At 40.8% G+C, this 25690-nt stretch overlaps 2 protein-coding genes and 1 non-coding gene across 3 annotated transcripts in view; 1 reads left to right on the top strand and 2 right to left on the bottom strand.

Moving 5' to 3' along the window:
* Window positions 1-15958, top strand: part of LOC148823149 (uncharacterized) — a 38289-nt gene extending 22331 nt beyond the window's left edge. Inside the window, exons 19-36 of the mRNA XM_088929748.1 lie at window positions 270-341; window positions 1189-1257; window positions 1757-1828; window positions 2435-2503; window positions 3355-3423; window positions 3696-3764; window positions 4962-5030; window positions 5290-5358; window positions 5935-6003; window positions 7027-7095; window positions 8134-8214; window positions 8693-8728; window positions 9818-9854; window positions 10771-11325; window positions 12576-12754; window positions 13054-13291; window positions 15392-15567; window positions 15801-15958. Coding sequence (XP_088785874.1) covers window positions 270-341; window positions 1189-1257; window positions 1757-1828; window positions 2435-2503; window positions 3355-3423; window positions 3696-3764; window positions 4962-5030; window positions 5290-5358; window positions 5935-6003; window positions 7027-7095; window positions 8134-8214; window positions 8693-8728; window positions 9818-9854; window positions 10771-11325; window positions 12576-12754; window positions 13054-13291; window positions 15392-15564 — 1995 coding nt within the window. The 3' untranslated portion in view covers window positions 15565-15567; window positions 15801-15958. The remainder of the gene's footprint in view (window positions 1-269; window positions 342-1188; window positions 1258-1756; window positions 1829-2434; window positions 2504-3354; window positions 3424-3695; window positions 3765-4961; window positions 5031-5289; window positions 5359-5934; window positions 6004-7026; window positions 7096-8133; window positions 8215-8692; window positions 8729-9817; window positions 9855-10770; window positions 11326-12575; window positions 12755-13053; window positions 13292-15391; window positions 15568-15800) is intronic.
* trnad-guc (transfer RNA aspartic acid (anticodon GUC)) lies at window positions 6362-6433 on the bottom strand. Its single transcript has one exon. It is a non-coding gene; the product is annotated as a tRNA-Asp (tRNA).
* Window positions 15959-18365: 2407 nt separating the features above from the next.
* On the bottom strand, window positions 18366-23680 carry c1galt1a (core 1 synthase, glycoprotein-N-acetylgalactosamine 3-beta-galactosyltransferase 1a). Its single transcript, XM_088929749.1, has 3 exons — window positions 22973-23680; window positions 20951-21618; window positions 18366-19562 (listed from the first exon to the last, which is right to left on the bottom strand). The coding sequence occupies exons 1-3, from the start codon at window positions 23172-23174 to the stop codon at window positions 19296-19298; spliced, it is 1137 nt and encodes a 378-aa protein (XP_088785875.1). The 5' UTR covers window positions 23175-23680; the 3' UTR covers window positions 18366-19295.
* Between the last annotated feature and the right edge of the window lie 2010 nt (window positions 23681-25690).

Here is a 25690-nt window from a genome sequence, read left to right as displayed (position 1 = left end):
AAAACATCCTGCTCTCAGCTATGACAATTATGGCCACATGCCAGCCACTTGTCTGAGTTAACAGTCGGAACCATGGCCTTGTGTCCAAACTTTACCCAGAACTCTGCGCTCAGATCTTTTGCCTTTCCTATGTATCACAGTTGTGTAGGCAAATGAATTCTGTGATGCGGCTCACATCACAATTTACATTGAGACGTTTTTGCCCTGAAACTGTGAAGACTGTTGTTTAGTCTATTGTGGAGATAATTTGATTTCTTTCTACAATCCAGGGTGATCCTGGTCCTCCTGGGGCAGCAGGCATTCCAGGCATCCCAGGGGAGGATGGTATTGAAGGGCCAAAGGTATTGGGTTCAATTCAGGGCATGCAGTGTGAAACACCACACACTGTTTGTACATATAGACTGCATGGATGTGTCAGAAACATATGATGTACAGAAAACACCACCGATGACACTGCAGTAAAAGGAAGATTTTTACGTACAAATTATCAATGAAAATTTGTATAAGAAATATAAAAGCAGGAAATAAATGTCAGTGTTACTGATTAGCCAAGCTTTTTGCTGTTGCATGCTACAACTTCGCTGCATCCCTAAGAGCAAGTAAATCTTATGTATCTCTTTAGTAATCTCAGTTTCAAATAATTTACAGACAACGGATACCCTTCACTCTATATTACAGTCATGCTCAATATCAGTATGTTCAATATCTAAATTACAGTCAATATGAAGGACTACGTAAGGTTGTCAACACCACCTTGTAGCCAGATCTCTTCCAATCTTAGAAGCTAAGCGAGATTGGCCTGGTCAGTACTGGGGTGTTCCAGTAGGTGGCGCTCTTCCCTCTTGCCCAAAACTTCCAAATCACAGCACCAGCAGGGTGACAAGGTGATGTTAAATTGAGCTCCTGATTGCTTGCATATGAAAGATCATATGGCACTGTTAATAAGAGTAGGGGTCTTGCTCACAGTGCACTGGGCTAGTACCTGGATTTGTGTTAGCTGACGTGGTGTTATGTAAGTCATACTGTTGTTACAGTTAAGTAGACTCAATGTTTAAAAATAATTTAGGAAAACGTAATGGATAATTTTGTTCAAAAGATTGTAGACCTATTTCATGTCTGATCTTTCGTATGCAGGCGTTTTGATTTACTCAATAATGTTCGTACTAAAATAAAACTTTATTAATTTAGGGGGAGAGTGGGTTACCTGGTCCAAGAGGCCCAGACGGAGCAGCTGGAAAGGGGATTCCAGGTGAAAAGGTATTAAACAAGTAGACACCCCAGGCTCACTCCCTCCATAATGACATCAGGTGTGCCGTGGATGCAGAAGAATCAATAGTATTGAAATAACTTCACTTATAAAAATATTGGAGGAACTTCTGAATAGGGATTTATTTTACTCTACAACACAACACAGCGACATTCATGAGAAATCATATACTGTATCAAACAAAGACACCTGCTTTCCAGCAAACTAATAAAGCAACCTGGAAAAAGAATAGAGAATAGTCGGACGTGCACATTTTAAAGGCAAGTAGGAAGAAGAAAACAGGAACTAAATATTAAAAACTGTTTGGGCAAAGTTCTAGTACAGTGTAATAGGGTAATTGTTTATCAATTGTGCTTTCCTATTATGCTGTGCAAAAGTGGTTCAGAAACAGTGATGCTGAACCAGAACAGGACTGCTGTTTGCGTAGTGGAGCTGGATAGCGCTCTCTGTGTCTAATACAAATCAGGAGTTTTATTCTGGATCCCTTAGGGAGACAAGGGGGACAGAGGTGTGCGAGGACTTCCTGGAGCTCAGGGGCAGCAGGGACCTACAGGGCCTAAGGCAAGTCAATACAACACGTTGGATGAGTTTCTGCACTGTTTTCTAAAAGTATCAGATCCTTGGGTTTCTGACTATCAGAAGGCCTCATTTTTTCTAAAGAACTAGTGCTGTCTGGGAACCCACAGTGAAATGAAGTGCTGACAGGGCCCACGTTTCTGAAGAATGCAGCTGAAGGGAAAGTGAAACAATCACCTAGCCAGGACTCGCTTGTTGTCTCTCAAGCCACAGCCGTGAAACCTGCTCATCCAGAAGGCCAGCTTCCTGCCACAGGAGACTTCAGCACTACCAGACAGCCTAGAAACTAACACCACTGTAAAATTCTCTTCTTACACACTGGGAGACATGTCACCCTGAGCATGCTGTCCATCGTACTATTTGTTTTGACAAAATAAAAGACAATTGTGTGGCCCTGCTTTCTGAATGTATGTAAAGTTAAAGATTATTTGTGTTACTTAAATTTCAGTACTAATGTTTGCAGGACATTAGGATATTCTTTTAGAAAAAACACTTGATTTTTCTTAACCTCCAGGTCCTGTGGTCTGGCCGGGGCTGGAGCTGTTAATCCCTGGCAGTTTATTTAACCCTGGATTGTTGATGTCTTTTTAGGGAGAACCAGGAAGTATTGGACAAATTGGAATGCCTGGTCCACCTGGCCGAGGAATTCCTGGACCTAAGGTACATTTTTCCCTGTCATACTACATGAAGAATCAAAGACAACTGTGTGTGAACTAATGCGTACGTGAAAAACATTTTAGCATTTAATTTTTTAATTAAGGGATTATTTTTTTGACAGTCCTTTGGACTTGCATAATGGATGGATATTTGCCTGTTGTCTTCTAGCATGTAGGGGCAGCAACATCCTGTCACTGTTTCCGTAACATTAGTTTTTTACAGGGCAGGGTTGTCAGCCTTGTGCCCAACCTCCAACATGGAGGACCCGGTGCCCGACATGGGATACGAACCCACTACCCTGGGATTATGAGTCTCATGCTCTACCAACAGAGCTCGTTGGGGCCCAGCTTGCATAATACCACACCTTAAATAACTTAAAACCGGGTTTCTTGAAGCAGTCAGAAGTCATTTTCTGTTGTGTGCACTTTGTTGAAATTACAGTGGGATTTCAGAGTGTATCAGACAATAAAAAGCAGTTTGCCAGGCGTGACAGATTTCCAGTTTGATATTAAGTTTGAAGTTCACAGATAAGATCACTTTATTAGCCCTATACAATTTCTTGTATTAGGAATTTCTCTTTTCACACACCCCAGCTTGCTCTCCATGAGACACACAGACAGGGAGAGAAGCTTGGGGTCAGAGTGCAGGGTCAACCATTTATATAGCACCCCTGGAGCAGTTGGGGTTAAGGGTCTTGCTCAGGGGCCCAACAGAGCAGGATTCCTCTGCCAGCCACGGGATATGAACCGGCAACCTTCCGGCCACAGGCGCAGATCATGAGCCACAGAGCCAATGAAAGCGGGCAGTTCATCATTTGTGATGTGAGACAGTATTTTAATTGTCTTTATCCGTAGGGCGATCCTGGTCCTGTGGGGCCAGCTGGACCTGTAGGAGAGACTGGAATTGGGATCACTGGGCCCAAGGTAAGCCTTGCAGGTCTGCTAATTGCTGAAACAGAATGTGTCTTTTCCCTCTGGGGACTGCAAGGCTGATTGATTTTTAAATGCATACAATTAGGGAAAATGAGTTTAAAACGCCGTTGGTATGTTTATGACACCCAAAGCCAGGGAAAAGTGAGTTAATTAGATATCCGAGATGGATGGGCCAATAGACATTCAATTTGTTCTGGCTGCTTTGCATAGCGTTCCTTCATCTTGTATGTGCTTTTAAACTTGTTGGTTTCACCAATTTTTAGGGTGAAAGAGGTCTGCCTGGACCAACGGGCTCACCTGGACCTAAAGGGGAAGGCTTTCCTGGGCTTCTGGTATCGTGTTCTCCATGTTCTGTCACATTTCCTGTTTCACGTTTAAAAGATACCTTGTTCGTTTCCCATTCCTATACTGTATGTTAGTGTGGAGCTTGGTGTTCAGTGAAGTTGATGTATAGAATTTTGTCCCTGATCTACAAAAGACAATATATGCTTCATATATCTACACCTTTCTGTCACTAATTTGTCTTAGTGAAGGTTCTTAATACTTCTTTTGACAATAGAGCTCTGGACTGCACTTAATGATAAGTCTGTTGTATAAAGCAAACAATGTGTGATAGCAAACAATAAAAAGTAAATGTTGGTTTCAGGTGATCATTAGAAAACATACAGTACATTTCGGATTATCATTGTCATGAGAACTAATATAGATAGCAGCAGTCGTTAATTTGGCACCTTTTCACAACAACATTGAGTTCATGATCAAAGGTAAATCAGACGTTTTAAACAAACCCGTGTCACTTAATGTCACTGATTCCTCTCTTCTCCACCAGCTCTGCTGTGTGGTGGGACTGCTGGTGCAGAAGGGCTTTTATACATCACCCATAGCTGGTTCCCTCCATAACTTAAAGCCTTTCGGGATCCTTCGGGGTGAAAAGATCTATATAAGTCCAAAGAGGCTATCTTTCTCCCCCTCTCAGAATGGACTTTTTGTATTAAGTTCTCCCAGGAAGATACAGGCGGCATTCAGAATAATTTCTCAAGGGACTTAGGCAGATTCTTGGAAAATCGCATGCAATAAGCAGCAAACATAATACTCACGGTTATAAACGGCTGGAAGATGCCATTTTATTTAGATTTTTTTTAACACATCAACACAGAAATTAGGAAATGGAACTGGAACTAAGCCTGGTAACCCCTTGCCCCTTATTCTTAACAACACACACAAACCATCACCCCACACTCCCACCTTGAACTTCCAGGGCAATATCAGAAGAACTGTAGAAGAACACAACTATTTAAAGATAAAATATGACTTTATTAGTCTCCTGATCACTGATAGATAGCAGGGAGTATGGTAACCATTATTTTTGTTGTTACTTTAGAAAAGGCTCAAATGTCATTGAAAAAGACCGTTTTACTTCATAAGGAAGAATGTTTGTATAAGCTCTGAGCAGGCACTTGGCTCACAGGAAGAGCAAGGCAGGCTGTGATGTCGGGAAGCATTTTGGAATTTCCTGTCATTGTATACAGGGTCCCCGAGGGCCACCAGGAACTCCAGGAGAAATAGGCCCAGAAGGAAAAGGATTGCCAGGAGCCAAGGTACACTTTTCAATTGCATTCCTTCATTCCTTTTCTTTCTCCACAAAAGTCAGTACAGAGAATGTATACTGTAAATGAAGTTAAAACTAAAACTAAGAGTGATCCAACAGCATCTATCATCGTTGCACTGTTGGGTGAATTTAAGAGTCTTGGGCTAGTACTCTATGATCCTTCAAAAAGCAGCTGGACGAGTTTCTTGCACCAGTCAGTCAATGGCTTCTTACGTTGTTGAGTTCTGAAAATCCTTCTGTTGTTTCAGGGTGACCGTGGCTCTCCAGGTCTTCCAGGACCATCTGGACCACCAGGAATTGGACAAATAGGACCAAAGGTTTGAAATCTTCCTCCATAATGAAAATTGTAGTGTTGCTTCTTTACACTGGACAATACACATAATAGATACTGTATGTCACCCAGCACCGACTGAGAAAAAGAGTGCAATAGGAATCGTGAAAGGGCATTGCCGACTTGGAGCCTGGAGTTGACATTGAAAAGTTATGCAAACCAGCTTCAAGTCATTGCCTTGAATACCATGCAAGCTTGGTATTGGCAGAAATGGTGGGATGGAAGATCTCTGAAGGAAACCAAGCTTCTGCAGCAGATGGTTTTGTTGAACCATTAAAGCAGTGTGATGTGAATGGGGATACGGTGTGGTTGGAAGAGCCAGTATGAGATGCTAAACTGAGGTCCTGAAAGATGCCGCAACTCTGCTTGTAAGAGAAGGTGTGTTAAACTCGATGTCCTAGTTACATTCCACTCGGGGCTTACGTCAGTGACGTTCTCCACCTCATCTGCGAGGTAGTGGGGTTGCTGACACAGAAGAGCTGCCGCATGTTGCCCAGGTGTGCGCAGCACTTCACTAGTGTATTGACTGGCTCTTCTTGTTGTTGTTTGTGTCTCAATACAGGGCTCTGTTGGCCAGCCTGGTCTCCCCGGTCTTCAGGGTATACCTGGAGAGGGCATTCAAGGCCCCAAGGTACTGGACAGTGTCATCAGCTGCACGCCCACTCTGCTATGGCTGTGGTCAGCTGCAGTGATCGTGTAGTCCTCAGTGTAGTCCTCATTTACCATGGAGTGACCACTGTGCCAGGAAGAACAACACCCAAGTATCTTTCCTGGGTGTGAGGCTTTGGAAGATGAGGCTTCACACACTTGGCTGAGGGCTAAGCCCCTGGCTCGGGGACAGGGAAGTCAGGGCAGAGTGAAGAGCGAGTCAAGGGGGAGCCGTGCTGGTGGTGATGGGGGGGAGGAAGGGTGCAGGAAGACTGGGAGGAAGAAGATAGATAGATAATACTTTATTAATCCCGTAGGGAAATTGATGAAAAGCTACCTGCCTCCCCGTCGGGGAATCGAACCCCGGTCTCCCGCGTGACAGGCGGGGATACTCACCATTATACTAACGAGGAGCGCGTAAGAAAGAGAGGCTCGCTGTGGGGTTCATAGGTGTTAGGAAGTGATGTAGAAATGATGACATGTCAGGGCATGCTAGCTGCTGTCGTCCCTGTTTTTCGTTTTAAAGATAAAATTACAACAGCGGAAAATTTGGATTATTTGGATTATTTCCTTCCCCAGTGAGGAACGTCGAATTAATTTCAGGCACGGGCAACTCCGGCATTGCGGTTCTGACCACGGTCTGATTTTTTCTTTTCATTTACACGGACATGTGCAGTTTCGCCAGAAAATAGTATATACAGTATATATACTCAAATAGCAAAATAAATTAAAAATATATTTAAGCTGGCAAATTTATGTTTTAAAAACAAACTTGAGGTTGTAAACAGCTGGAAAATGCCATGTTTATTTTTAACTAACACCAACACAGAAGCGCAAACAAAGGTGGGCTGGTATCTTACAAGAACAGATGAGTTTTCTTGGGTAAGGAATATACTTATAGGCTTTGAAGATTTTCAGGAAGAAGTCATTTTCACATGACCAGACAACTGTGTTTTCTTTGTCCATGTGGTCGTTTTTAATGTTGCGCCCATTGAACTGGTTGCAGGGTGAACCGGGGTTCCAGGGATCACCAGGCCCCAGGGGCCCTCCAGGAGAAGGCCTGCCTGGAGAAAAGGTAACCAGTCCTGACTCTTGTGAAGTGCGTAGTTTAGGACCCTGTGCAGACGGTATAATCCGGAAGTGACTGGAGTACGGGCTACAGGGAAAACGCGGTGAGGAAAGGAAGGGATGGCGAACAGGGGTGGTGCCAACGGCGATCCGGGTGCATGGGGGGGAGCACTGGAGAACGAGTCCAAAAAGGGAAGTCCAAAGTGGGAAACTAGGGCGCAGTCCAGGGTCCAGCTACCAGGAGATCCGTCCAAAGAGCAAGGTTAAAACCAGGATAGGAACAGGAACCAGGAGATTAAAAACAGGATGACGAGGCCAGGCGCTCCGAGCCCCAGACTCAGCTGGTTGGGACGCTGTGGCAAAGCCTATGCTGTCAGGCCTTTCCTGGACCTGCTGGTGGGCAGGCTTCCAGGCAGGTCCGTCTTCCAGTGCAGAGTCCTGAGCTCCTGGAGCACTGGGTTTAATTAATAACCAGGAAACAACGAGGGAGGAGGGAGACAACCGTGACAACTGGCGACACGCAGAAGTTGTGCGCTGTGAATATCCGTTCTCTTTTCCCACTCAGAAGTGTGGGGCCCAGGTTTCCTATGTTGTCAAACTGTGGGCCAATTGCACACCTGATTCATGAACTAATGTCTGGATTGTTTGTCCACAGGGAACAGGAAGAACAAAAATCTCTTGTTCTCGGCTGTAGTGCCTTGTGCTGGCACAGAACACCCACTGTGCTCTTCCTCTAAAGCTGACACCCTGACTGTGTACCTAATAATGTGACCACAGCATCAACAATTGTGATCCAAAATGGAATTAGGCTTACATGTTATGTTAACAGTTGTGGCTAAGGAGCACCAGGAAGGAGAGGAAATGTATTCACCTCTAGCACGACGTAACAGTATGAATTAATTCCTGCCCTAATTCATGATAAAGCATTCTTGGGAAAACTGCATTCCCTGATTACATTGAGAGAAACATGCCACATTAAACCTGTACCATCTATAACATTTTGATCCCTCTGTTACTTTCCGCATGTGTCCGTGGAACATTGCAGGGAGATCGAGGCTTTTCGGGTGATCGAGGGAGGAAAGGAGACAAAGGAGAGTTTGGAGGACCTGGATCACCAGGGTCACCCGTATGATATTTCACTTTTACATGTGCATGAATTTCTAGTGCCAATCCTAAACAACACTCAGGTCTGTTTGAATGGATTGAAGTATAGAAATGAAGCAAAATGAAACTAAAGGGCATTTTTACATAGCCACGCAAATTTTATGATCCATTTGAACAAATGCAAGCCACCAGACAGCGATGTTTAAGCAGAATATCTTAGTGGCAGACTGGTAAAGATTAATTAAAATAAATCTGTGAATATGAACCTACAGCTTTTCTGTTTAGGTTTCTGCTCAGTTGTTATGACAAAAACTTTTTGTCATGCCAAGCACTGCTCCAGCAACAAACTTGTTGTTGCTCTTGTGTGGTGTTGTTCACTTGCTTTCTGCTTGAAATAACACAGCATTATTTATGTGCTCAGTTGGCTATTTGTTATGAAGCTTAGACTGTTGAATTTTCATTATACAGTATAACCAAATGATCATTCTTTTGTATTACAGGGGAGAACAGGGCAAAAGGGAGATCCTGGCCTAACTGTGAGTAAAATTAAAATACATATTTGTGTGTAGATCAATGCAGAAACATGAGTCTATGAGCTAATGCTCTTTAACGTAAGATAAAAATTGATGAGATGGGAAAAATAGCTATACTTATCTACTGCAATCGTAAAGAACCCTCGAAGGTATTTTCCAAGATCAAACAAATTGGAAAAAGCCTGAATAAAATGTGATCTATTTCCATTATTAGCATATATAGGGTTTTTTTTTCATGCTTTTAGATGGCATAAATCCACTCAACCATTTTAGCAAAGTGCTTAGACAGCATAAATTTAAAATAAATATATTTATTGATAAATAATGGTAAGTAATAATAATATCTTCATTGTATATAAAAAATTCTCTTACAGTACAAATAGATGTGAGAATGTCTGTAAACAAAACTGCATGTTGTAAAAAGGTTAGTTCAGAGTCAATGGTGTCATATTATTCAGAAATTAGAGAGAGACACATGTACAGTATTTAAGGGTTAGTTGATCTTTGTTAAAAATCTCAAACCTGTCACAAACAAGAAGAGCTTGTTATGTAGGTTCCACCTGCAAGGAATTAAGAAATGTTTTGTGGAGGTACAGTAATTTAAGTTTGCAGTTAAGCCCTTTATGAATATTAACTTCTGGCTGTTCCTGTGAGAATGTCACACAGAATCTCTCTGATATGAAAAAATAGATAAGCTGAAGTTCCGGGTAATTACAGCGACGCCAAGATTTGTTAAGAACCAGGAAACTGCATCTTGAGCAGCTGAAATCAGGAAGCCCATAAAGAAGTCATCTGGGGAAAACTCTCTCCACTAGCTTGCCAGTTAACATCATCATGCGAGAAGAGTGATAGAATCGCATGATGAGGAAAGAAGAGATTTTCTATTCTCACAACCATCTTCCGTGTGTGGATCAATGCAGAAACAGTAAGGGCAGCCCCGCACCTGGTCTTTCTCCATACGCCTCTAGGCCCTGAGACTGTCAGACAAGTACATTCAGCCTTGGAAAGTCCTGCTTTACAGTGGAAAAAGAGATTTCCAAAATAATTCCAAATGAATTAATCTATCCACCATTTCTTCCCTTTTAATTTTAGAGAGAAGAAGTTATTAAAATAATCAGAGAAATCTGTGGTAAGAACTTTATATATATATAATACTATACTTCTGCTAAGCACATACAGTCACCAAAGAGTTTATCTATTTAGTTAAGCAGTCAAATATTGTTCTTCAAATGAATTTCAGTTGGTTATTAAGACTGACAATACTCAAAAGTCAGCATTTTTTGCTTTTACTGTTCTTTTAGTCACTTCTTTATCTTATTTAATATAATATTTTTATGAGCATTGTAACAAAACGTAAATGGCAAAAATGATAATTGCAACCTTTTGAAACATTTTCTGCATCATTAACCTTTGCGCCGTTGAAAGTGAAAACACATATTTGTAACAAACAACGACAATAATTTTATTCATTTATGTTTTATGTAGAAAATATGTACAGTGCTAAAGAAATTGTTTTTGTATCATTAGTTCATCTTTCTCTGAAAAAGACAGTTTGTTTGCTATTTCAATGTGATTGAATAGCACATTGACAATTTAATTTAATTTCACAAATATAACTTGAACACCAGAGCGTAATTTTGTTAATTGTGCAAATGTCAGCATTCAAATATTTGAAAAAATACTCATTTGTAAAATGATTTTGAAATTAACATAACTGAGAATGAGTTCCTTGTAAATTAAAATGTGAGTGTTTTATTATTTACACTTTTCAAGACCAGTGACACCCATTACTGCTCTCCCCTTCCCACAGATTTTCCAGATAACTTAAAATTCTTGAAAACTAAAAACCTGGAAGCTGGGTAATTTGGGCCTCTCGAATCAGTAATCAGTTCTATAGAGTTCTTAAGAGATGAGAGACAATGAAAACCAGACCCTGTGATCGTTCAATGGGAGCAGGAATGTGTTTCATGGCTGTAGATCTTGATAGAGATCAGGTTGTAGATCTGAACTCTCTCATTTCTTGTCGTTTGCGCTACTTTCTTTAGGTTGTGGTGTGAAATGCAGAGAAAGCCCACTGGAGCTTGTCTTTGTGATCGACAGTTCGGAAAGCGTCGGGCCAGACAACTTCAACGTGGTCAAAGACTTTGTCAATGCCCTGATAGACCGAGTCTCTGTGAGTCGAGAAGCCTCGCGCATCGGTGTGGTCCTGTACAGCCACATCAACGTCGTAGTGGCCAGCTTACACCAGCAGTTAAGCCAGGAGGAGGTGAAGGCTGCAGTGCGCAAAATGACCTATCTTGGAGAGGGCACATACACGGGGAGTGCCATCAAACAGGCAAATCAGATCTTCCAGGCTTCCAGGCCAGGAGTGAGGAAAGTCGCGATAGTCATAACTGACGGACAGGCCGACAAGCGCGACTCTGTGAAACTGGAGGTGGTGGTGAGGGAGTCTCACGCCACCAACATCGAGATGTTCGTGATTGGAGTCGTGAACAAGAGCGACATCTTATACCAGGAGTTCAAGAATGAGATGAACATCATTGCCTCTGATCCGGATGAGGAACATGTCTACCTCATTGATGACTTCATGACCCTTCCTGGTAAGTGCTTCATTTTCAGATGAGCAAGAAAGTTATTTTTCCCCTTTCCCATGTCCAGATTAGTTAGAAAATTACTAAATTGGTGTCCACATATTCATCATTTAAAAGAACTGTGATGTACTTCATTCCACAGAAAGGACTAATGTACTATACGAACATTACAAACAGCTTCTGACGACAAACCTTGAACATCTTTTAGCCTTTTCTGTGTGATATTCAATTATCAGAAACAAATGATGACAAGGAAATTCACCTCAGATTATTCTTACAATGGTCTCCTTTTATTATTTGCTGAAAGGACAAGCACATGCTAGATACTGTACACTCAGTTTATGTAGCACTCCATGTAGCAACAAGTTATTGATTTTTGAGGTATTTCCACAGGACTTGGAAAATTGGAAAATTGGAAATCTGTGTTTTTTAATTTCTTGTTTTCTTTCATCTATTAAGTTTGAGGCTTTTTGGGGGTATTTTTATGAGACAAGATCAGGGCTGTGCCCATCAATAGGAATAAAACTATGACATGTGATCTCTACTAAGTGATTTTGTGACATCTAATGCAGTTTGCAACGATATATTGGCTTATTCCAGCTTGAGGCACACTAAGTGCTGGATTGTGTTTATCAATGAATGACTGTGTTATCGCTGTGAATTTCACAGAGACTTTCTAGTTAATCTGTTGCATATGTCTTCTTAAATGCTGCACACATATTACCGCACATATTCTGATTCATAAAAGAAGCCTAGTTCTCTCCAGGGATTGGTGCCTTCAAACCCAGAGGGAGCCCACATGAACATGGGGAGAATATACAATCTCCACGCAGAGAGCACCCCAGGATTTGAACCGAGGGCACATTAGTTATGAATAGGTTAATTTTTAAGGCAGTGAACTCTCATTAGGAAATATTGTCTCCCAGTGCCTTATAGACTTTATAGAAAAATTGTTTCTGGTTAGAGGTGCCAAAATATGACTAAGCTAGGGGTTTACCCAAAGAACAGTGGGCAGTATTGTCCACACCCCCCTCTCTGTATATTGGATTCTTCCACATCTTTGAGCTATAGTGTATAAACACAATTTTGAATCTTGCATAGTTTTAAAATGTTGCTGTACATTTAATATCCATATTTGCTATAGTTTCATGTTGTGTTGTTTTCAAGCACGTTGAAGATGCCTTGACTGTGAATTGCATAGACACAATGCTAATGAAGCATCACAAGAAGTTCTTTTATCAATCTTGTGAATTTTTCAGCTCTGGAAAGTAAGCTGCTGAGCAGAATCTGCGAAAGTGAAGATGGTTCTCTGTTCAGTCCGATTCCCAGCTCTATTCTTCCCCCTGGAATCGCCACTACTTCCGAGCTCTTCAGAGAGACACCAGAAAGAACAGACACTCCTCGTTTCAATGGAGACTACAACAGGGTATATAAGGAGGTACTATAAATACAATACATGTAGCCTTGTCCTTGACTCGAATCTTCAAGCTTTATTTTTGTGCAGTCCTTTAAACTTTAGTTCTTTCATAACTTATAGATGTTAGCAACACCACTGCCAGAAGTCAAAGAGCTCCTTTTGTATTTTACTTTTTCTTTAATTTAATTAATAGGAACAGATTGTGCAGTCTTGGTGTGCAGTTGTGTTTTATCTGTGTATGAAGGTATGAAGCTGGGGCTGGGGGGCTATAAATCCAGGAGCTAGCATGGCCTTTAGTATTATTGTAATTATTTTCACAGCCGGCACCGCCTGGAAAATCAGTGTTAACCACTGCTCCTGAGGGTCCTGGTCCTGTTAATGCTTCCAGAATGGAGCGGATTGATTCCAGAAAGGAGCTTCCTGTCCCGTCGTTTGACAGCGAAACTTCCGCTGCTGCATCTGGCCCTCAAGCGCCCACACAAAAGCCATATTCCCCAGAGACGGGTTGGCTCCCCGCCCCTCTGCCTCTGCCACTGGAACGGGAATCCTTCCTGTCAGGTAATCGCTCGCATGGGACATGTTGTCCCATAACATGTCTCCGGTTTTTCACACTGAACTGTGAATACACAGAAATAAATCTGGGATCTCTAGTTGGTTTCCCACACTAAGTAATGCAAGCGCAATAAATTCTTCGCCGGTTCAAGCTAGGGGTTTCTGATTGATTTGTATTATCAAGAATATAGGGGGTCATGTTCCATTATTGTATCATGATTCCAATACTTATCTTAATAATCAATAACCTAGACCCCATACCTGCACTCGTATCTGACATGCTGTAAAAAAATGTTCCTGGGTAATTCAGATGTTATTAGATATATGACAAATATTCCTCACCAACTTCTACAGAGGTGTGGTGGAGAGCACACTGACCAGCTGCATCACAGTCTGGTACGGCAACTGCACCGCGTCCGACCGCAAGGCACTGCAGCGGGTGGTCAAAACTGCCCAACACATCATCGGCAGCGCCTTACCCTCCATCCAGGAAATATACAACACCAGCAGTCTGAAAAAAGCCACCAAAATTATGTCTGACCCCACTCACCCCAGTCATAACTTGTTTGTCCCCCTACCATTTGGTAGAAGGTTCTGGACCCTCCAGTCGCACACAACTAGATTCCAAAATAGCTTCTTCCCCAGAGCCGTCAAGCTGGTGACGCCCCCACTCCCTCCCATCATACTGTGATCTCTCCTCACTTCTTCCTGTACCCCCAATGACTGTACTCCTACACCACTACAGTACATGCACGACAACTGAATGTAAGCTGAAATTGTACTTACAACTGTACTAGTTGTACTGTTAATTAATCACCGTATTATTTTTGCACTGTTCGCTGAATTACTTTCGCACTGTTTTTGTCCTGTTTGTAAACTTTTCTCTGCTTGCATATTTGCACAGTTTTTGTACTGGCGCTATACTGTTGTTTACACTGTTTTTGTATTTCTGTCTATTGTCTTGTCTGCTGTTCTATTTATATACTGCACCTGAGAGACTAATCAGAAACACTTTTCACTATACTATGCACCCGTGTAAGTATAATGACACATAAATTTGAATTGAAATGAATGATAGGTTGTATACTAGAGATGGAAAAATCAGGGTAATTGGTAAAATGGATTGGCTAACAAGTACAAATGAAATACACTTTTTATGTGTTTGTTTTCTCACTGTGAAGGGGGATTGTTTCAGGACTGAGTCATTCCAGACTGACTTGGTGAACACACACACCGTAGCCCCACAGAAACACACAGACACACACACCTCTAATTGACCGCTGATTCTCTCCATAATCACTTACAGTAAGTTCCAAAGCGAAAAAGCTTCCAAGGCAATAAATTTCATCTTAACAACAGCTAAAAATCGGGAATCATACATTGAACATTGAACCTATTAGTGAATATACAGTATGTATTTTTGAAAATTCCTGATTTTGGTCTTATAATGGCTCTCTTTTGTGTGCGTTGTCTTTGGCAAATCAATTCTTTTTCACAGGATTAGGATGTATGGACATCTAATACAAACATTTGACAATTGAAAGTAGGATTTTAGTCCTTTTTCAAGTAATAACCTAGGAATAATGAAGTTTAAATGTATAAATAAATTACTTTATTACATTTCTCCTGAATTATTCAGTAATTCTGTGCAGGATTAGAATTTTTTAAACAAGATTTCAGTCATTTCTCAAGCCTGTACAGAGGGAACTTGAGCATTAAAAAAATAATGAGAATGTTCAAAAGATTGTTATGAACTTGTCTTTAAACAGAATAGCAGACTATGTATTTTGTCTTTAAACAGAATAACAGACTATGTATTTTGTCTTTGTGGTTTATAAAATGGCTTCTCTGTCTTACACACAGCTGCCTTGAGGAGGAACATAAGAACATTTGCAAACAAGAGAGCGGTCATCTAGTTTGTTTTTTAGTACCTAAGAACAATTAGAAACCAGAGAAGCCTGTCTACCCCATTTGGTAGTAAATAGTAAAGAAAAAAGAGGCAATTAAAAAATTGAAATATCTCCTGGGTTCAGAACAGCAGCCAGAATGTTGCTGGAGGGCTGGCGAAACACACAAAACTCACTCACTGATTTTTCTGACTTTCAGATAGAGGATGCGATGACCATTTGGACCCAGGACCATGCAGGGAGTATGTGGTCAAATGGTACTACGACTCTACAGCCAATGCTTGTGCCCAGTTCTGGTACGGAGGTTGTCAAGGCAACAGGAACCGCTTTGATACAGAAGACAGCTGTAGAAATACATGTGTGAGAAGATAAAGGGTAAGTGAATGTAAACATTAACTGACTTATTAACTGGCTTTATGACCAGATTCCCTGGTAACATGATACTTCACTGATGCATAAACTGCTTATTGATCTTTCCAGGACCAAGGCCTGCTAAATTCAGATCAGAAAGAAACAATAACCATGTTTTTGTAGCCTGTGTTTTTAAAAAAATCAGATTTCATGCTCCATCATCTACTCATGTGTTGTAATTGTTTATTTTTCCACAGCTAAAGCAAATGGAATGATCTCCAGACCTTCATCACCCAAGAGGTGAACAGCTCTAACATTAAAAAAATATATTATTTTGTACTTGCTCATCTGTAAAAGATTCTGAGGAAATCAGAAAAAAAGTTCTCATTGATTAATTTAACAAGAAATATCTTATAAGGAAGCCGAGCAGTTTCCTGTTTTCTGTGATCTCTTTTTTATGTAGTTGCTATCATCTTGGAGTTTACACAAATAATTAGAATCAGAAGTGGGAAGGAAATATTCTTGACAATATTAGAGCTTTGAGGAAGACTATGGACAGCCCAAGGATGGCAAATAAGTGGACATCTGAAGAAGATGCCACTGCTAAATCAAGGTGTCATTTCTTCTCTCCTTTCACTTTTCAGTGTGGAGTTAACCTCTGCTTGTTCCCAATGAGCGGGCATCATCTATTACAGAATCCTGGTCACATGCATACATAAATATGATAACAGTATGTAGTCACCTTAAACACCATTATTCAGATTCCTTAATTGTAGTCTTGCCTGGACCTTTAAAGATGATAGGTCATTTTAATCTGTAACACTTTGTGTACTTTGTGTAACAAAGTATACTTTGAGTAAGATCTTGTAACACTAAAAGAACTGCATAAAGAAGAGAAACAGGATTTATTGTTACACCGCAGCAACGTCAATGGTTTAAGATAAGCCTACAAATTTGCAGTTTCACATTGAAAACACAACACGCCTTCACTTTTGACCTCACTCATGCACTCCAGTGATGTGCAATTAAAAAAAGACAGCAGGAACACTTCTCCCTGTGACTGGGCACACAGGACTTATGCAAACAATAGGTTTCACAGATATGTTAAAAGTGCTCTCCTCCCAACCTGTTTGGCCAGACTATTCTTCCTCTGCACCCATTGTCAGAGATGTTTCAGATTTTATTACCTACTTACAGTAGTTTTCCTGTCCTACAGCACTTCTACACCCTACTGATACAACACACTGTAGGAATTTAGGCCTAAAAATTAAAAAACCTCCTTCTTTTCAGGTTAGTCAGGGAAAGTAAACTGTATCTTAGTTTATATTTCTGACCTGAAAACAGTATAAAACAGTATTAAATATTCATAATAGAAGACCCATGCCATTTAAACACATGCTAGATTCTGATGCAGCAGGAATTAGGAATTGGGTCAGACAGGTTAAAGGGACCAAGTAGCATGATAAGTGACGTAATAGGGTTTTAAGAGGAGAGAAGAGAGAAAGGCAGCCGCACAGATTTCATTATTGTTGTGCTTCATTTCAGACTGAGCTACATTTGATACTGTGGTGTTAATTATGGTTTAATTGGTTTTTCAAAGGACAGTTTTGTGGTGAAGGTTGAACATTAACACAGACCATAACCCTACAAAACCAACTGACAAAAACTAGAAAAAAGACTATTTTAAAAAAAGGTACATTTACCACAGTTGTTTTAAACATGTAAAAATCAGAAACTCCAACAGTGAAATTCTCCTCAAAGTAGCTCGTGTGAATGGAAAGATTTACAGTAAGCAATTCTAAAATATATCTGGTGTTTTTACTACATTTTCATCTTAGTTGCACTGCAAATACAGTGCTGGGAACCTGCATTCTTTACCGATAGCTCAGGGTCATGCTGCTGTTTTGTTTGTGGTGCTTCATTGTAGGTATTATTCCTATAAAAATAGACATAACCACAAAAACGTGGGCTGTGTTCAGAGTGAAAAAAGGAAGAGAGTATAGTTGAATGAATGCCGTACAAAACATATAATACTCAATGTTCAATACTGTTGGTTTTAACTCACTGTGCCAAGCTGACTAAATTCCTTTACATTTAACCATCAAAGAAAGTTTGGCATATTGATTTATTTATAATGGACAAGTTTTAACTACCATACCTGAAGACTTTTTCGTACTTCAAATGGAAGTGTGAAAACCAAGAAAAGATTTGAAACAATTCGATACAAACCTGCGTTCCTCTGAAGACAGCAGCTCTCTCCATTATGCATTAATACAGCGCATAAGAAGATGACACAGTACCTACCGAAAGGTAAACATTTATGTTTAAAGAACACTTGACACACAAGAACACACAAGTAGCAGGCTGGGGAGTTAATAGTTCAGTTTATCTGTCATATGCACGACTGCAATGAAATGTTTATTTGCAGTGTGTTCCAACACAAAGACATTGAGGAATTGCCAAAACATACACACACAACAGCAGCAGCAACAAGTTTAATACCATCAAGCTTAAAAAGAAGCCAGATGAGCAGTGTTATATGGGGAGTTGATGTTGTTGACTGAACAATTCCCGTCGGAGGAGCTGGCGCTCTGTAAGTCATTCAGTTGCTCTGGCTAGTGGGCAGCAGTGAAGCTTACAGTATGTGCAGGTCCTCATTCTATCAATGTGGGTAAAGGCAATGGACCTGGACAGCCCAGTCTTAAAAACAGATCCTCATCGATCAATGTGGGCAAAGTAATTGTCGCTGGAAAGCCATGTCATAAATTAAATGTGTGCAAGTTACAAACATAGTGAGTATTATCAAAAAGTAACTGGTGATATTTATTTTTTTTGTTTGTTTTAGAAAAAAAGACTAACCAGCATCAACAATTTTAACATGACCAAATTATTTAATTTTTTAAAAACAAAAATTGTAACTATACATATGATTTTATATGAAATACACTTTGAATATAAAGTGGAAGTTTTCATATCTGTAATTATTTCCCCTGTATTATTCCATATACAGATATTCAGCATCTCAGTATTTATCCATCCATCCCTTATGAAAAAGCTGCTTATTCCTGGCAAGCTTCACATCCTGTATAGAAGTAGAGAAGGTGGCCTATACTGTGCACCCTGAATCTGATGCCAGTCCATATTGTACACAGGGCATTTCACTTTAATAAAGCTCCTAGGAAGCAGCTCTTTAATAAAGAAATTCTGTTGTCTTTTATCTTTGCTCTTGCCTGTTTGGAGTGAAAAGGCTCTAAAAAGGGGGTTTCTCATTTCCACAGTACTGCACCTGATAGAGCAGTGGTCCTTAACTTGGGGTCCAAGATGTGCCAGATTTTTTAGAAGGTACGTCATGAAAAACACAAATTATTTCAATGATTTTTGATAGGGTGCAAGAACACACTCTGAAAATCAAAGAGAAGCAGACTGCAGTAAAGGTTTAGAACCCCTGTGCTGGAGCATTTTTATTTATAGCTATACAAATAAATACATAGCCATAGAGGTCAGGTATTGCACAATAAAGACATAATATGGCTTTAAATAAATCAACTTGACATAAAAATTGGCATTTTATTAAACTGAGCTGTTGAAAAGGTTCAGGGATGTTTATCACACAGAATTCCACTTGCTTTCCTTCACGTGACTGGGAAGGTCTCTCCTATTGGCTGATTGCCTGAGCACGGACCAAGATGCATCTGGTTACCTTTTAATGCCAGGCAATCAAAATTTTCCGAAGGAAAAGTAAACTCCGATCTTTAAGTCTGAGAAATGTACAGACCTGTTTCATCTCTCTTCTCAGTTATTGAACTCCGCTTAGCTGCATTTTTTCCCCCCAAGATCTTAAGTTTCACAGGTGTTGCTTTAGGTGTTGGCATTTCATGCCTGCTAGGCACTGAATCCGGATTATATCTGTACTTGTACCCATAAGGACGCAAATGGTAGGTATAGTACTGGAGCTCATACATTGTCCTTGGACTGACGTAATGAAAAGATATAGCCAAATCTGAACAGCATCCAGGGCCCTGAAAAAAAAGGAAAAATGCTTTAGAAAAAGATATAAACATTCTAAAATTTTAAAAAACAGGGTTTTAGAAGAAGAAAACATACTTTAAAACATGTCAACAAAGAAATGACACTGCAATGAAAACTGGTTAGTGGCCTGTGCTGTGCTTATGATTACGTTAGTGGGCTTACACTGAGGAAGTAACTGAGGAAGACACAGAAATGTGCACAGCCCTACCCATTCATAACAAAGGTACAGCAGCTAATATGTTTGTTTAAGGAAAGTACAGCTTACTCAATGCATAATGCATTACTCAAGCCAGGTGCCGCATATTACATAAGGAAATCCTGTTACAAAGGACAGCTGACAATTTGCTAAGGTATGGGGATACTCATTATGCAGGTAACAGGCTTTTGTGCAATATCTTGATTTCTGTTGCATCCAAAATGTTTATCAAAGGCTGTGCTGCATAAAACATTTCCTGCAATTTTCCTAAAGCAAATGACACAGTTGTCAATATATGCTTTTAGTAAATGATACACTCTATCCAGATAACAGATAAGTGTGCGTACAATTTTGCAAACCCAGATTAAAAATACTACAGTAATGTATTAGCAATGTATCTCAAATACACTTCTCTTTACAACAGCACCCCTGTGCCCTGTGTTGCATGTTGACATTTTAAAATTACAAGTGATTTTAAGCACATTTAGAGCAGCCCTTATTTTTTATACTGTCTTAACATAGGGAAGCGAGGAATGTGGTTGCATTTTTGTACCAGCTTCAACAGATAAAGAATTACAACCCAAGGGTTGGTAGGAACTGTAGATAATTTCCATAGCCATCAGACAACAGCTCATCAGACCAGAGCTGAAGTTCAAGTTGGTAACTGGGTCAGCATGAGTAGGCTGCAAAGGAGCAAATACAGGTTTATTCCATGATGAAAGGAAAAGAAAAGACGTTTCAGCTGTGGAGCCTTCTTCAGGTGTGACCTTCAGGTGTAATCTTCTTCTTCACACCTGAAGAAGGCTCCACCACCAAAATGTTGTGTTTCATTTCTTTTCTTTTCCTTTCAGCACAGAATAAACCTTCACCTGAACCTAGAGCTTATCCTAGTTTCCATGGCGTTAACTGAACAGCGAAAACACCTGACATTTGAGTTAGGATTCAATCCGCCTGTAAAACGTTTAGAACATGTTATTAGCTGTCTGGAACTCAAACCAGCAATCTACCGGGGCCAGAACATCTACAACAACCATTGAGACAATTTGCCATGTTCAGACCCTCTTGAGCCAAGAACAACAGGAGACACTATGATTTTTCTTTGGCATTAGAACATTATAACAACACTTCCTACAAGTACTGTTTACATATTTATCCACACAGCAGGTCCTTTTCTGCTCTCACCTCAGTAGTAGGATAATAGTTGTAACCCCAGTACCATGATGTTTTCATTCCAATGTTTTTAATCAAGTGACCTTCAGGAGAAAAAGGATGAAATGTTTCCCGTTTCTTTTTGTCCCTGGCATCCCCGGCTTTGACCTCCATGACTTCCATGCAGATTCCCAAAGCCATGTCTTCAATGGAAGAGGTGTGAGTGCACTTCCCGCTCCTGAAACCCTCAATAAACCTTCTCAGTGCTTCCTTGCTCAGAACGTACCCAGCTCCCCCGCTCATATAGCCCTGCTTCACAAAGGGCCTGAACCTGCGCCCGAAATAGATGGGCTCTTCGGTGTCATAGGTGGAAAGAAGGTGCCGCAGGTTTTCTACCACAACAAACGTGTCGTCGTCAGCTTTCATGAACCAGTCGGCCTCGTCAAAATGATGCTGGTGAATGTGTTGAAAGGCCTTGATGGTTTTCCAGTACAGCTGGCCTCTGCCCTCGGTGACGTTGAGCCCAACAACGGGCAGCTCTTTATCCTCCTTTGAGCTCATGAAGAGCACTTTGTTGCAGTGTTTAGCCCAGGAGGCATAAACGTGCCGAGCTTTCTTCTCCAAGTTCTGTGGTCCAGTCATCACCCAGCACAACACGCGGACATCTCTGAACAGAGCCTGAGCCACCGTGCTCTTCTCACCTAGAAAACAAAATAGTGAAAAAGCAGTAGCATTTTATTTTTGAAAAGCTTGTCTGAGACCAAAATATCCACTGTTTTGATTTACAATAAGGCTGCTGACGTTTATATACCTTTGCTTGCTCAACCAGACTGTGTAATGCGGTCTCATTTACTGTACATTGTGTTATTAAATATGAAAGATGCAAAACTTATTGCTGTTCTTCATATAAGAAACATATTATGATAATAGTACATTACTATCATATTGTAAGAACACAAACATTTCTGGAAAATGTGAGGAAATCATCTAATTAATTTGGTTGCTCATCCCATTATTTTTAGAAAGGAGACAAGGGATCAGCTTCAACAATATAACTGGGTGGCTTGTTGCACACTCCCACCACCCTCTGTGCAAAGAAGGGCCACCTTTAAGTCTAAGACTAATCTACAGGTTGAATATTCAATAGGAGTAAAGAATTTACATTCGAATAAGAGATCACTTGGTGATGGTGATATCACGTGCAGTGGATATCTGGCATTTTAAATGAACATCTTCATTCCAGCTATTATATTAAAACCTAAAGTGAATATCACGTACTTGGTTTTACAGCGCTTGGCCAGAAACCATTCTCTTACAGCACTGTGTCCTGCATGAGCAGAAAAAAGATTGAATCCATCCAGAGCAGAGCCCTCCAGTACAGTGCATTCTGACCCCTGGTTCAGCACTGCATTTAACTCAGTGGCTTTAGGAGTCTTCTCTCCCGTGTGTGTGTGTTTTTTTTTTTGTTGTTGTTGTTGTTTTCACATGAGCTCTTAACTGAAGTTAATTGAACTCTGTTAATGCCTGCGTCTATCTTCCTGTTTCAAAATACTTTGCTGTAGGTGTGTTGTAATGAAAAACAATTAGCAAACAAGTCTCCATCTGGCTTATTAACGACTGGATGCCTTATTCCTGTCTGAACGGCTCCTGATAGCTGACCAATAAATGGTTCATAAACAGGTTGAAATTATACTGTATCAAACACTCCGACGAAAAAAAGAGACTTTTTAGCGGTCCAGATACTTACATTCCTGACACCTGAGTGACATTAAACGTGAAATACAGAAATGTCCTTAAGGCTGATACTAATCCCAACCCAGTCTAACTTCAAGTAGCCAGACTGATTAATGACTCAGATTTAAGGTAAACATCCTGAGGATTACATCAGGGTTATGGTTGCCAATCACAGTTTTATATCTCTGACACTTCATTTTTTTTTCCCAATTGTTTCGTCGTAGTTATAGCAGTATTTTTTTTAACTATACCGATTATTCTATCTTGTTTTATTACTCACATATTATAATTGAAATGAGATAGAAATCTGCCCATTCTTACCTGTGTGGGGTGTGTGATCAATACTGACGTTCCTGGTTCCCAGCAAAGAGTTTTCGGAACTGTCCAAGTTATCTCTGTGTCTCGCATTAGACATTAATTTAAGTCTGTTGCCTTTTAAAATGGGATTTAAAACGAAATAACAGCAAAAAAAGCCAATCCACAGTCCGGAGAGGAAAACTACACGTGATATAAGGGTCTTCATTGCACGTGTCCGAGTAAACTTCTAAAATAAAAATATATATATAACAAACGCCGATATTGTATATTGTATGTTGATTCACTGATTTTCACACATAAATATGCGACAATGTTAGACCTATCGATAAGAACCTAAACTGAAAATAAGGAAGTCAAAATGCGTTACAGTGTAACAACTGTTACAGACTATGCTAAATAAAAGAATCGCAATACAATACAATCGTTAAACAACCCAAGTCAATACAGAAATTTATCCGGTTTTTTTTTTTTGTTTAAAAAGCAAATCGAAAGATGCACCAGTTCCTGCTATCTCCAACAGCTGGGCAGCCGTCACCGAACTTAGTAGTTATAGTCAGTCGAATTGCCAGTTTTTCCGTTTCTTCTAAACTGTGTTTACCAGTTTCTTCCCTCTTAACTTCGTCTTAACCGCAGCGCAAAAGATCCAAAGGACACGCGTTTGAAAGACCCGTGAGGCGAGCTACACCTGTACTGGAATTCCTGCTCTGTCATTTAACATTGTAAATGGTCATTTCCTTAACTGCATGACACCTAGATTTACGTCAACTGTTTATTATTCAGGTGTCGGGCGGTTGCGGTAGTTAAGAGGAAGGGCATTCGTGCAGAGACGCCTCACTTTTTGGCTTGCTCTCAGTAATCCTGCGTTTCGCTTCGTGGTAGGCGGCTAATCGTTAAGAAACTTTGAAATGAGAAATAAATGAGAACCAACAGTTGTTATTTGGTTTTGCAGTCGTTTCCATTCAAGTACTGTAGTCCCACGATGAACGGAGAGAGCTAAAGGCATCACTCTCTCTTAAAGACATTTCCACTTACACTTTCAGCTGAGTTCTTAATGCAAATGAAAATGACAAGAACTCCTAACTGGTAACAACCAGTACCTGTAATAGTTACCTTTCATTAACGACGCAGAAAGGAGGGTATATTATCACCATCGTCGTCGAGTGTCACCACTGTCATTATGCCCTCCCTCTTCTCTGCGTGCTCAAGGAAAGGTATGTTGCTGTGACTGATCTGGACAAAGAACTCTTGACACGTATGAAAGGAACAAGGGAAAAATTCAAAACTTGCCTGCAATCTGAAATGCACTTAATTCTTCTTATGGACACGTGTAGTTTTGACACAGTGCATGAAATGTTCATTAAGGATGGCGGGGCTCTGGATGGGGCCACCCCGCCGTGTTGTTGAGGCCAGTTCTCTGGCGTCTTTCAAGAAATTGCTGGATAAGACCTCCGCGTCAATTAGCTGCTAGCAACTGAGCCAACTAGATGTCTTTTTTGGGGAAGGGGGGGGGGGTCTGGAAATGATGTTTATATTTAAAACATAGTGTAACGCATACGGCCACCGGTGACCAGAGCGGTGACGTCACCGCCCTTCCCTGTAATAGCAGGACCACAGCCGCTGGGCTGGGGGGAGATCTCTCTTTAGCTCACCAGGCTGGGTCCCTGTTGAGTGACGTCGGAAGCCCGGGTTCGCGTTCCCGATGGTGGGTGGGGGGGTGAGCTGTGTAGGCAGCAGGCAAGGGTGCCCATGTGAACCCCGAAGAGTTGCAATAAGTTTTCTATTTTTCAGAACACGTCTCTCACTACATTTCTATGGCATTAATCATTCTGACAGGTCAGGACAAAATGAAGCAAAGCACTGTTCTCCGGAGAGTACACAACTACCACGTCAGTTGGCGCCTATTTTGGCACCTTAATGGAGTTATTTAGAGACAGTATGGCTGACTTGCACGTGTAATGGTGTTTTATGGTGCTTTTTTTGTCTCGCAGATGGTGTTCAGGTGAACCCGTTAAACACATTGGAAAGTTAAGAAAACTGCAAGTGTATTAAAGCAGAGGATGAAAGGGGAATAGTAATACTTAAAAACTTAACTAGATCTGACAGGACAGGAGAAAAATTAGGAATTGTGTGAAATAAAGTGGAACTGAATGAAACACTTTGTCACGCCCTCCGCAGCCTGAGGGCGCTCCTACTCTGTCCTGTCCCTAGTTTCCTGGCTGGCATTCCAGTCCCTCTCTTTCCCTTGGGCTATATATTTCCGTGTCTTGCACTCGCTCAGCATTGACGTTCGGATGTCCTGAGACCCGCCTAGCACCAGGTCGCCCCACGTCCGCTACCTGAGGGCATAGGTTTCTATACGGCACTCCCGAACTCTTTGCACTAACGAGCCCGGGCCTTTTTCCCGTTCCGCCGCTACGCAGATGGGTCTTTATCCGCTCTCCTGCTCTCCACGGTTAGTCCCTTTGGACGTCCGTGACTCACTTTGCTTGGTCCTAGAGTCATTATTATTATTTTTACAGCAAACTTCTTTATTCTTCATGTTCACGCAATTCTAGCTGATGTTTGGATATAGTACAACAAAATGCAAGTGTACAGAACAAGTTGTTTGCATACATAAGTGAAAATATGAAAATCTGTAAGACCATCAATGCTATCATAAAAATAAATCTATCCAAAATAATTGTATATATATTTTTAAATATGCCATGTTCAAATGTATCC

This window comes from Atractosteus spatula, chromosome 12, assembly GCF_055471065.1.
Source record: "Atractosteus spatula isolate fAtrSpa1 chromosome 12, fAtrSpa1.hap1, whole genome shotgun sequence".
Classification (NCBI taxonomy): Eukaryota; Metazoa; Chordata; class Actinopteri; order Semionotiformes; family Lepisosteidae; genus Atractosteus; species Atractosteus spatula.
This window is presented reverse-complemented; position numbering and strand designations above follow the sequence as displayed.

Coding starts and splice junctions, on each gene's coding strand:
- c1galt1a (XM_088929749.1), bottom strand. CDS start 23,174: ATGAAGACCCTTATATCACGTGTAGTTTTCCTCTCCGGACTGTGGATT. Junction 21,619..22,972: donor TGATCACACACCCCACACAG/GTAAGAATGGGC, acceptor TTTGTTTTCTAG/GTGAGAAGAGCACGGTGGCT. Junction 19,563..20,950: donor ACTATTATCCTACTACTGAG/GTGAGAGCAGAA, acceptor CTTTTTTTTCAG/GGCCCTGGATGCTGTTCAGA.